This window comes from Clytia hemisphaerica, unplaced genomic scaffold (genome assembly GCF_902728285.1).
Source record: "Clytia hemisphaerica strain Z4C2 unplaced genomic scaffold, Clytia hemisphaerica genome assembly, whole genome shotgun sequence".
In the NCBI taxonomy this organism is placed as follows: domain Eukaryota; kingdom Metazoa; phylum Cnidaria; class Hydrozoa; order Leptothecata; family Clytiidae; genus Clytia; species Clytia hemisphaerica.
The window spans coordinates 208,342-220,821 of record NW_027103888.1 but is presented as its reverse complement, the minus strand read 5'-3'; the positions used below and the strand labels follow the sequence as shown (position 1 = coordinate 220,821).

Sequence of the window (12,480 nt, the reverse complement as noted above, 5' to 3'; positions counted from 1 at the left end):
TTTTATTGTTATTTTTAGACATTTGGTTGGATATCTCATTTGTCTTACGGAATTATGGGATTGACATTATTGGCATGGGGAAATAGCATAGGAGGTACAGTTTTGGTCAAGACAAAATTTTCTACAGTGTCTGACAAAAGGTTTCGAAAACTAACTCTGACTGACTGAACAGAAATTGATTTTTTCCTATTCTTACTTTTCCTTTCGTAATTGGCATCGGGCCTTTCATTAGCATGTCGCTGTCCGTGGTGCTTTTTATCCATTTTTGAAGAAGTAGCGCTTTGTCGGTTCAGGTTTATTTTGGAAGAAATAGCGCCTTGTAACAATCAGTACGGATAGTACTTGTTATGTTGCTGGGTTTCTTGTTTAGATTTCATTTCGAATTTAACGATGGCTCGAAATGGTGCGCCCAGGATGGCAATTGCTGCTTGTTACGGTGGCCCACTGCTCAGTATCCTTTTCATTGAGAATTTATTTCTATAAAAAAACAAGGCAGCAGCTCATAAGATTCTTCGTTCAGAAAGTGAGCCTAAAAGCTCTCTATAATTTAATTTAGCGGAGGAAGATTTTGAGAGAGTTTGTAACATGATTGATTTGAGTTTTGTTCAGCACTTCCTAATTAGGCTATTCTAGAAAAAAAATTGTACCCCCTATGTTGAGGAGATCTTTTCAGATTTTCAATTTTTCAGGACCCCCTTGGATTTTTTCTCCCGATTCTTTGGACCACCCTGGATTTTCGACCTCGTTATACTGACCGCCCTGAATTTTCAACCCGATTTTACTGACCACCCTGGATTTTATCATTCAAAAAACCAGACCACCCTGGATGTCACACCTCCTCAACATAGGAGGTACAGACTATTCCTGGAAAAGCCCATTATAAGGCTTTCCAAGGCGAATTTTTATGAAAAATCTTGTCTGTTCGAATTTTGAAGTAATTGGGACACAACAAACTCAAAAATCAGAATATTACAAAGAATATTTATTGACTTAACTCGTTGATTTTTTTCAAACATAGACATGTTATTAGGAGTTGGAATTTCTTGTACAATATCAGCTATCAGAGACGGTGGTGAAAAATCTGTAAGAACAATTTACTTTTTATGATTCATTTTTTTGTCAATTTTGAATCTATGAAGATTTATTTTATCTCCAATTCGGTTCTTAAAGTATTGATAGTACTGAGGTTAAGCATACGACGGACAAAAAATGTAATAGGCTAGTAAACATAGTGTCCTCCAGGGTTTGTTCCCCCCACCAAATTCTTGATTTTTTTAAATCTACCCAGATCTCCCCCTTTTTTTACCCCCCTATGACTTTACAGTTTTTTAGTTTCCCCCCTCTTTTTTACTTTCCCCCCAGAAAATTCTGAAAATATCAGTTTCCCCCATATACCCATATAAATTTCTCAAATTTCAACCTGACACAAACGTAAAATTTTGCTGCAAAAGGAATACTCTAGACAAAATAGAACGAAAATGTGTTAATGTAAACAAACATGCTTAGAAAAGCAGAATTAAAACAACAATGAAATGAAAAATTAAAATTCTAAATAAAATCAAAACAAATTTCAAAAAACACACAAGATAAAGTTGAAGTGATTTCACACCTCACACACACACACACTCCCCCCCCCACCAAATTTGCCAACTATCGATGTTTTCCCCCCTCTTTTTTCCCCCCTCTTTCCCCCCTCTCCCCCCTCTTCCCCCCTTTTCCCCCCCTTTACTATTCAAATTTTCATTTCCCCGCTCACCCATCCAAAATTGGAAAATTGGTTCCCCCCCTTTTAAAGGGGGGGGGACACTATGAGTGAAAATACGAAATTTGATTGGTTGAAACTCACTAGCCTGTTAAATTTTCGTTCGTCGTCGTGATTTTACTGATTTACTTAACTTCACTAGTGAGTTTATGTAGGTGTGTTTTTCTACGACAGAGACGGTTAACTTCTGATTTGTGTAGATCCTGATTGACTGAGAACGACGGTAAATCAGCACTCGTCCTTGATTTCACGGGTCAAAAGTGTGGGTTTTTCACAATCGTTTCAGTCACGCTGCCGTCCTCAAAAGTGCAAATACATATACTCACTGCACCTAGAATTAATTCATGATATTCATGACGTAATGTTTTCTACGGAAAGACCCCGGTTTTTGCCAGTAGTGGCAAATTTTATACAATTTTTGTCTAGTTTAAATTTGCCACTACTGGCTAAAATCGATTTCCGTAAAAAACATTACATCATGAATATCATGGATATTATCTTGTATCTTATCTTTAGATTATACGTGGCAGTACGCAGTACATTTTATCAGCAATGGTGCTTGCTATTTCTTTACTGTCCGCCATAATCATTCTACCGTTGCATAAGTTCATGTCATCAAAATATATCGGTTTTTATTTGTTTGGGTTGTACGCACTGTATCTGACGCTTTCGGTGTTGCATGAGGCAGATATCTTGAACTTATAATGAATGGAATTTCATGGGTCTTTGGGACATTCGTAAATGAAATCTTACCTATTTAACTACCGTTTAATCGATGCTTTCGGTATGTATGACGATTTTGAATTTATATTGTGGATTGAAATTGGGTTTCATGGGTAGTTTTATATTATATTATCAGGGTTAGCTTTAAGATAAATCATTTAGATATCTGATCGATATGATTCATTTGTTTTTTGAAGTTGTGGCTACAGTAAAGGCTTGGGGACACGAGAAATTTTTTTCTTGTGTTGGTGGGATGGAGCATGTTGCATTGCACCAACGCGATAAAAACTTCTCGTGTCCCCAAGCATTAAAGATCTTAAAGGTACATAAGATTAATATTTTTCTCAAAAAAACTCTTTAAAATCTGATATTTTTTTTAATATGCATTTTTATAATTTGTTATTATTTTGGATAATTTCTGAACTCGAAATCAATGGAATTTCATGGGATGTCGATGCTTACGGTGCATTTTCTCTAAATTTTTTGACAATTTCAAGGCACAATATCGTCTGATTTTCCTAATTTAACATCCTTACATTGCTCATATCGACCCTTAGAGTGGAATTTTTACATCCTTCCAGTGCTGATTTTGACCCTACAGTGCATTCTGGGAAGGACAAAGGAAAAAAAGACCCTTAAGCTTTTTTCACATGCACGTAAAATTTTACTTTATCTTAGAGAATGGGGAATTTCCCTAAGCTTACGTAATGTTTTAAGGGCTTAAGTAGAGTTTACACACGTTCAAAAAGTTTTGAACGGAAGAAAAAGTTATGTAAGACCCTCTTAATCAATAAAAACTCTACGTAAAGTCAGGGAAATTCCCAAAGAACAGCCTTACAAACGATTTTCCGTAACGTCATGAGTAATATTTTACGTGTATGTGAAAAAAGCTTTAAGGGCCGCACGTACGGTAGGTCGTTTACCTCGAGTCCCCCCATCTGGGATTTGGTACGTTATGTAATACAGGACCATCAACAAAAGTTTCCCATTATAAATCTCAAAATCGAAAACCTGTGAATCTGTAGATGATTTTGACTACAATCACTCTTTTCAGGAGAAAATGCCCGTTTTACAAAAGTGTCCGTTTCAGTCTGTTCAACTTTTTTAATTATTTAGAATTTATTTTTCATTTAGATAAGATATCTTGTAAAATTTTGTAGATAAATAAGTAGTAAAAAATATTTGCAATTCAATTTTTATAAGTGAAATAAGGAATGAATTTGATTTTCGCGATAATCTGTCATTTTGACGAAAATCTTTTATTGTAAAATTTATTGTCACGTTTAAAAATTGGTTCGGTATTATTTCTTTTTGAATGTTTAGTACATTATGTTTTTTTCTTAACATTCCTTCTTGGGATGGAAATGTGCTATTTTTTGAAATTATTTTTTGCATTTAGATTTTTTTCTTGATATAAGGCGAGACAATTTAATTTGTTGTTCTATTTTTGCTAAAATCAAAAAAAAAGAAAATATTGAATTTCCACTACAATATACTTTACACACTAGTTATTTGTAAGAATTACATTTGAATAAAACTGAAAATTTATTAAAGAAATTGAAAAATTTAGAAAATCAAGCATTTCCCACACACTAAAATTTTATTATGATCTTCATCGAAGATAAAAAAAGTGAATTTTTCATCCAGATATTTTTTGGAAAATATTTTTGGTACCTTACCAACCCTGATAAATGAAAAATTTATTCTTATTTTACCGACCGACCAACTCTATTTTTCTAACGACCTTCCTGTAAAACAACAAATTTAATTTGGTCTCGCCATAAAACTTTTTATAGAGACAGTTCTTTTATAACAAAATATTTTAAACGTAAAATTTGAAAATCTTTTTTGGATGTGTAAAATTATTTCTTAGAATTTTGAAGAATGATATGGGATTTTAACCCATTTGGAAATATCGTAGTTAATTTTTCGACATATTTCTTAAAGATCACGCTTTCACACAGCTTCTAGACAGTCTAGTAATTTTGAAGATGATCAAATTTGGCTGAGAGTTAGTTCCCATCCAAAACGCGCCTAGAACGCGCCGTAATCATGACGACGGATTGCATCTAGCGATTCCCTTGTTTTTGAAGACTGCGTTTTTTGAAAACTATTTAAAAGATATAACGCCTGGTTGTCCAGCTGAGACAAAGCGACTGGTTCTAAAGGTCGTTCTCTATTTGCGCGCGCTGCGACAATGGAATTGTTTCATTTTTCTCAAAAGTGCGATCGAAGCATGCGCCAAATGGAGACCTGCCTTAACTTTTATTTGGAAAATGAAGTTATTTATTTTTTTCAATTTTTGACGTAAAAATTGACGTCACATATATTTTTAAGGGGCATAACATATATATACCAAACCGTATTGGTGATGAAAGAGAATTTAATAATAAAATAAAATATCTAACTGATTAAAAATTTAGTTAAGATAAAAACTTTTGAAAGTACTTAACTAACTTTCACTGTTTGATAAAGCAGTGATTGTCAAGCAAGTTATTTGATTGTTCGATTAAAAGTTAATGAAAGTAAAATAGAGTAGTTCATCTCCGAATCATTGAAATGGACACAATTGGTAGTAGAAAAAGAACATTTGCCTTGATTGGAAGGTTCTTAAAAAACCAACTTAAAAATTTTATTTTCTCATTCTCAGCCTCAGCATGTTTCTTAGTTTTTAGGCATTCTGAGCCTCATGTTTATGAAAAAAAAAACAAAAAAACGTGTGGTTTTTTACAGACCAGAATGTAACAATTGCTTAAAAATATATTGGCTGATTGGCTTTGTAGTTTTGTTTTTCATTTCAAAGCAAAATTTACCGGAAAAATTGTTTAATGAATGTAGAATTTAGTTTTTTACTGTAAATGAAACTAGTACAGTTTTTGAGTTGAAATGTGGATCAGTGGAGTCTCCCATTGAGATTAAAGCCCGAAGAGCTGGAGTAGAATCTCTAACATTTCCAAAGCAAGAAAAACTGAAGTCACTTATTTCCCATCCATAACGCGCCTAGAACGCGCTGGAGTCATGATGACGGATTGTATCTAGTGGTTCCTATGTTTTTGAGGACTGCATTTTGAAATCTTGCAATAGATGTTACTTTCAATCCGGCGTTTGCGTAAAAACCACGTACGGGCGTTCTGGATGGGAAATAAGTGGCTTCATTTCCCATCCAGGAGTCTCGAGTCTAGCCCTTCGGGCTTGGAAGTCAATGCCTAAATCATCTGAGGCAACCTGCTAAATTTCAAGTCACCCACCAACCATTTTAGCATTTGTATACTGTACCCAGTTAATTTCTACCTAAAATGCTTTTTGTCTCTAGCCATTTTGTTGAAATTATGACAGTGAAGTTTTATTGCCGATATACATAACGCTGGTCAAGTGTAGTATGCTGTAGTTCAAATATATCCCCGAAATTTTGACTTAATTGATCGGTCGAAACCTTTACAACAAACGTGTTTAAATCAAACATAGACAATGATGACCTAATTCTATCGGAAACCCTTTTGTTCGGTCAACCGTGTTTAACTTGCAGCCTGCGTTTACAAAACAGTCAGACTACTAAACAAGAACAGACAGAACAAAGCCACTACTAATTATAGTAATCAAACATAATTACACATTTTAAACAATTATACTCAATGAGAATTTCTGTTAATTTCATTGTGTTTGCGTTTAGAATGTTGCGACTTCTGTTTGAAAATTTGTACTAGGGAGATCTGCTTTTTTTTTAAACAAAGAGTTAACGATAGTTTAATTGTTTTATTTGTCTTTTAAAAATAATTATTTTTGTTTTAAACAATTATCGAAACATTAAAAACAATCGTAATTTTAGCGCAAACGCGTTTAATTACAAATATTCAGTGAGTTAAATTTATACGCACCGCGAAATATTTCTGTTGGGCCCGTTTCCTTTGCACGCTTTGATGCATTTCTATTGAGCTAAACAAAATTACATTATTAGCTCGCTGCAAAAAAAGTAATTAGCAAAGACAATTGTAATTAAGGCAGCTAGACGTTTTTTGATCGCTGCTAAGATATTTTCTTACACTTGCAAGACTCTACTGCTAATATTACGATAATTATGGAAATTTGAATTTGAATCCGTGATAATTTGATTTGCGTTGATTTCGGTTAATGGTTGATGCTCACATAAAGACACGAAAGTTTCTTAAATAGTATCAGACAACCTTGGCACTCGAATGAACATTCATAGATGGTGAACTTGATTGATTGACTTTGATTTATAGCAGAGCCAATAGATTTTAATGCCATTGTAATTGAATCTTTGCTTGGGAGTTGACAAAAGTAGTATCACAACAACATATCGACATATTCTCTTCAATGATAAGCAACTGGTTATTTCTTCTTATCCTATCAACAATTTTGAAGTCCTTCCACGTTTATTCACCGATTCGGCGATTTGCTTATTCTTCATAAATAAGATTTCATTTCATTGGCTCAAAGCAGTTCTGACGAAGAACTGATTAGAAGGATTTTGACCTGAAACTGTGCCAAGATTTTTATTTTCGAAGATAACGAAATTAGTCCCAGTTCACACCCTTGTCAATCACCAAGGTAACAGACACATATACAATCATCAACCACAATGGACGTACTGTTGCACCATCCACAACAATCCACTCTAATCCCATCACCTAATTCTTCTTCAAATGTCAACAAAAAGAAATCACGCCTCTCCTACAGTATCACATTCAAACTAGCCGCTGTTCGTCATGCAGAATCCCATGGCAACCGGGCTACAGCACGCTATCTAGGTATCAATGAAAAACAGATTAGGGATTGGCGCTCAAAGAAGACAAGTCTGATGAGCACAAACGCCAATGCTAAACGACTGAAGGGCGCCGGGCGGCAAGGTGGAGGCGAGACTAAAAATCGCCACAAATCTACAAACTCTTTACCGACTAATGTCAACTTGAAGGCGAAAGTTCAACCATTCACACCAAGTCCTCCATCTCATAGATACGATTTCTCATGGTGGAGACAATGTCTTCCACGCAGTAATACTACCATTTTGAAAGATGAAATTCACGTACCACAGCAACAAAAAAGCTACGCAACTTTGTCTCCTCAAACACAAACAGCACAGACAAATAATAATAACAATTACGTCAGGCATTCAATTAAATCCATAATGGCATCCTCACATACGTCACCAACAAAAGCAGAAAGCTCGTCCCAGCCTACAATCACTTCACAGTTCCACCACCATTCACCGACCAAAAAGAACGACCAGGAATTTAAAGACAAAGTGTCATGCGCATTAGCACTTCTTGAACTGAAAAAGACAAACACGCAGAGTTTCTTTATGAATACGCACCAATGGCTCCAATCAGAACTTTGAAAACCTTTTTCTGGGTGTTTTTGGGGGTTTCCTGTATTTTTATATTTTTGTGTTAGATTTTCTGGTTCAGTTCAGTTACCTTAAAAAATACATTATAACGAAATTTTAAACCAAAATGATATTAATTCAGTAGTTTTAATGTCAAAACTAAGTACATCGATTTTATAAATTTGGGCCAAAAAAGGTTTTACTTAGCAATGGCTTGTAGCCAGTCCCTCGCAATGATGTCAATATTTTTTATCCTATTGACTATGCTCAATGATTTTCTCTCCAGTCAGGTTATATTTAGGCCTTGGAAACGGTGACATAATCATCATATTGAATGAGCCCGATCTAATAGGGTTCATTAAAAAAAAATGGCTTCTGGGCTAAAAAGTTAACCTGTTCCTCTCTTGGAAATACCGTCCTAAAATAAATACATTTCCCCTAAACAAGTCATTATAAATGTCAAACTGGACTGACTGTCTCTTGTTCACTGTCTCTTATTTGGTCACCAAGAGACCAAGAATTTTCTTCGAATTATAGGAAGATTCGAATTAGAGAAAGTATTCTAAATTAATTTCTAGCTGATATAACCAATAGTTTAGTTCAAAATATGGAAAGACTCGAATAATAAAGGTTCGAAATAGAGAAAGTATTCTAAATTAATTTCTAGCTGATATAACCAGCAATAGTTTAGTTCAAAATATGGAAAGACTCGAATAATAGAGGTTCGAAATAGAGAAAGTATTCTAAATTAATTTCTAGCTGATATAACCAGCAATAGTTTAGTTCAAAATATGGAAAGACTCGAATAATAGAGGTTCGAAATAGAGGGAGTTGACAGTAAATATTTTTTTCAATTTTGAAGCCTTTTTGATAGTGAGCTTATTTATACCTACACTGTCTGCACCCCAAAATGTCGATGAATTTTGTTTTCTTTCTGACGCCTCAAATAATCATTGGAAATACAAAAATGAGCCTAATAACACTTATTTGTCACCTAAAGATTCTTTCCCAATGCATAATTCCATTTTAAACCATTGTTGATAAAAATTATTCACGCCCGAACTTTCATTTTTTAAAGTTACTGCACCCCAAAATGTAGGCTAGCCTTTTTCCGTATAACTTCTAGTGAAATCAATAAATCTTGTTGATTTTTTGTATGGTAAGACCTAATACAACACAGAATCGATATAAATTTTAAAAATGAGGGAATTGATCCAAAAAAATTTCAAAAATCTAAATTGCTTTTCTACTGCACCCCAAAATGTAGGTGTATTTTTGCGTGTTTGCAGAAAAAAGCAGAAGAATTACATCAAAATTTATGTTTTTTTGTAAAAAAGTTTTTAACCGGAGACCTTCTGTCAAATTATCAAAAGAAACCTAAAAGTTTTGCTTCGCTTGGTGTTTTAAAATAGCATTTTAATCAGTTTCAGTTCCGTTTTTCACGGAAAAATTGCTACTTTTTGACGTTTTTGACGTCAGTTTTGTCAAAATTTCGAAAAATGAGGGTGCTTCAAAATGACGTATCTTTTATTGGGTTTGAGCTACCGGCATAAAATTTTGACACAATGTTCAGGATAAACAGGGCTTTAAAGTCGACCCTAGTTTTTAGGACTTATCTTTTAGTCTTGGTGTACCAATTTTTATTTGATTGAAAATTTGACCGAAAATTCAGACGTCACTTTGGAAAAACATCTCTGGTTTCGCAAGAAAATTATCAAAATAAGCGATGAATTCTATTTAGATAAGTATATATATTCATAGGCTATCCATTTCCAAAGTTTTCTGGCTGCAAACACGTTGAAAAAATTTCAGTGGACGTCAAACCAAAAACCTACATTTTGGGGTTCACACACATTTTGGGGTGCAGACAGTGTATAGGCAGAAAATAAACCCTGTTCAGAAGATTGACGAATGCAAATGAAAAAACATAATAATTTCCAATGTATATAAACATAATGGCATGTTTTAAGTTAATTTCTAAAACCTAGCTAAATTCAAAAGAATAAAGGAAAAAAAATATAATTTAAAAAAACAATATCTTACTTAACTAGTACGCTATTCGGAAAACATTATAAACCCTTTTTTTCGTCAGATTAAAGGGTGTTTGTTGAAAAAGTCTTGATATCAGTGCTTTACAGCGGGGTGTACTTAGACAAAATGGGTGTCAGGTTTGTGCGAGCCACAAGGGTCCCCTTTTACGTCCTCACAAGTCAAGTAAAAAAATTGACTCCCTCACAGGGTCATAAATTCTCGTAATTTGGATAAAGTTGGAACATTTTTGCTGAAAATTGGGAAAAATTCCCTTTAATGGGTATATGGGTCGTACAAATGTAAAATAAGGTGAAAAAATGGGATAATAGTTGGAGTTTTTATAAGATACTTCACTAATTGGTCATTTGAAGTAATAAAAATGACGCGTTCTTTAGAAAAAGTAATAAAGTTATTTTTGCTACATAATAATGACCAACCAAATCAAAAAAGCGCTTGTAAGAACTCCAGCTTGTCCCGAAAAGTTAACAAAATTTAGTCTCTCAGAGGATCAATTTTCAAAGTTTTGCTCGAACATACCAGTCAGGAGTTGCATTTTAAACTTGCGAACATAGATTGTTTGTAAAAAATTAGTCCAAGTCGTTGTTGGTAATCCAGGTGCTCAATAAACGGTAAATTATTTTAGGGTAGAGTTATAGATTTGACATAAGTACGGTGTCTAGGTTCCAAAATATTGAAAAGTGCTAGAAAACTGGGAAAATACAGTTTGCCTGGAAAAAAATGAACATAATCTTATAAATGTCAATGAAATGGATGCACTCATTGGGAATGTAAAAGCATTTTTTCTAAACTCTTCATTGAAATCGCGAAGACTTAAAAATCCACAAAAGCTATGAAAGAAACCATTAGTGCATTTCCAAAGCACCACCAAAAGTTTATTGCACTTTTAAAATACAATTTATTTATTTTAAAAGTATAAAAAAGTATTTAAATTAATTTTTGGGAAAATACATACAGTATCTGAAAAAGTTTAGTGCGTTTTATATTTTTTAATTCATAAAATGTTTTAACTAGCTCACTATAATAAGGCACTGCCAACTATAAATTTGACTATGGATCCAGATAATTTCTTCAAAAATTGTTCTCAAACAAACAGGAATATTAACAAAAGAAAAGTCACGCCCAAAAACAGAGCGTAGTTATTTTAAAACCAGAGTTCAGCCATTTCATCAAATTTCATCCATGTAACAGTTAAGTATTTCTAAAATCTTCAATTTTGTCGTGTCCCAATTGAGACACAGCATTGTTTCAACAATCACCTAACATTATATGGACGTTGCGTTGCGCACGTTAGAAAAACGTTTAAATAACGTCGTGTGACAGCTGGGTGCCGATTTGTAAGTCAGCAACCGCAATATCGTTCGAACGGTGACGATTATATTCATACCGAAATTCAGCTTCCGACCAAATAACACCAAACTAAGCTGCTAGCGAGAATTTTGATATGTATTACATGGTACCTCTCTCTCTTCTCCATCTATGTCATACAAATTACACCAAAAGTAATATTGAATCAAATTTCTACTCCATGCTACAGCGTTAGTAGAGGCGGATCCTGAAAGGAAATGATGTATTTAAAAAAAAAACTAATGGCTTTATATTTCAGAGCCTTTCCAAACCTCTAGGATTTTGGAATCTAGAATTTAACAAATATCAATTCTTTCGTATTTTTACAGGGTTAAAGGTTTTCTTTTTACACAAGTGTTCCCGTTTCATATCAGACACATATTTGATACCAGGACAGTGTATATCTATTGTTATATTATGCTGATATAAGCAAAAAAATGTTTATGTTTTCTTCTTTCTGACCAATCTTGCTCCACATATCCGTGTCAATCCAATGTGAAAAGCTTGTGAATTAAAATTGATGAGTAAGCAAACGTTATCACTCCTATTTAAAAACAAAACCTTTAAAACAAATCAAGGTCAAAAGAATTATTTTGAGGACTTTTTCTTGAATGTTTTTCGACCAATCAACTTTTATAACTTTTGACTGAAATGCCCCCAAGTGAGGACTTTAATCCAGTATCTCGCTATTTGGTGACGTAATATCGAAAGTCTTGCCTCTATTACCTCATCTTGTGAACGTGCTGCTTGTTGTTGCTGTTGTTGTCGAGAATGTGGATTGCCACCGTTTCTTAACGTTTGAACTTCTTGTTGTAAATATACTGAAAAAAGAGGAGGAAATTTAAAATTCGAATTCCATCATAATTTCGAAATTCAAAACACTTTTTGCCGACCCTGGTTGCTCCAGTGATGTGTGACACAGTTTTCTTGGCTCATCACTTTTCTTTGCAAAATATGAAAATGTAGAATTCTTTGCTGTGCTTTCATATTATATCCATTAGTTTTGCGCGCCTTTTATTTTCGTAAATCTTTTTATTGCTTTCAACATTTTTATCCAGAATTGACATCAGAAACATACATTTAAGTTGCACATGACTTAATGGGACTAAGAACTGGTTTGCTTACCTATTTGGTCTCTAGCATCTTTGAGATCACCTTGTAAAACACTTTCGATAGCTTCTTTGTCGACTTGTTCCGCCATCATACGATCTTTCAAGAACATTATCTGAAAGATTTGGAAAAAGGACATTAAATT

At 33.9% G+C, this 12,480-nt stretch overlaps 2 protein-coding genes across 4 annotated transcripts in view; one reads left to right on the top strand and one right to left on the bottom strand.

Annotated features, from left to right (window-relative positions):
* Window positions 1–3,062, top strand: part of LOC136808522 (mitochondrial sodium/calcium exchanger protein-like) — a 30,910-nt gene extending 27,848 nt beyond the window's left edge. The window contains exons 15-18 of one of the 2 annotated variants that reach the window (XM_067065048.1): window positions 19–94; window positions 371–451; window positions 1,019–1,083; window positions 2,279–3,062. In XM_067065048.1, the coding sequence (XP_066921149.1) occupies window positions 19–94; window positions 371–451; window positions 1,019–1,083; window positions 2,279–2,467 (411 nt within the window). In that variant the 3' untranslated portion in view covers window positions 2,468–3,062. The remainder of the gene's footprint in view (window positions 1–18; window positions 95–370; window positions 452–1,018; window positions 1,084–2,278) is intronic. The other variant, XM_067065049.1, reaches the window with a different exon arrangement.
* Window positions 3,063–10,783: 7,721 nt separating this feature from the next.
* Window positions 10,784–12,480, bottom strand: part of LOC136808523 (rab GTPase-binding effector protein 1-like) — a 50,744-nt gene continuing 49,047 nt past the window's right edge. For both annotated transcript variants that reach the window (XM_067065050.1, XM_067065051.1), the window contains exons 19-21: window positions 12,351–12,450; window positions 11,952–12,046; window positions 10,784–11,433 (exon numbers count right to left, since the gene is read on the bottom strand). In XM_067065050.1, the coding sequence (XP_066921151.1) occupies window positions 11,410–11,433; window positions 11,952–12,046; window positions 12,351–12,450 (219 nt within the window). In that variant the 3' untranslated portion in view covers window positions 10,784–11,409. The remainder of the gene's footprint in view (window positions 11,434–11,951; window positions 12,047–12,350; window positions 12,451–12,480) is intronic.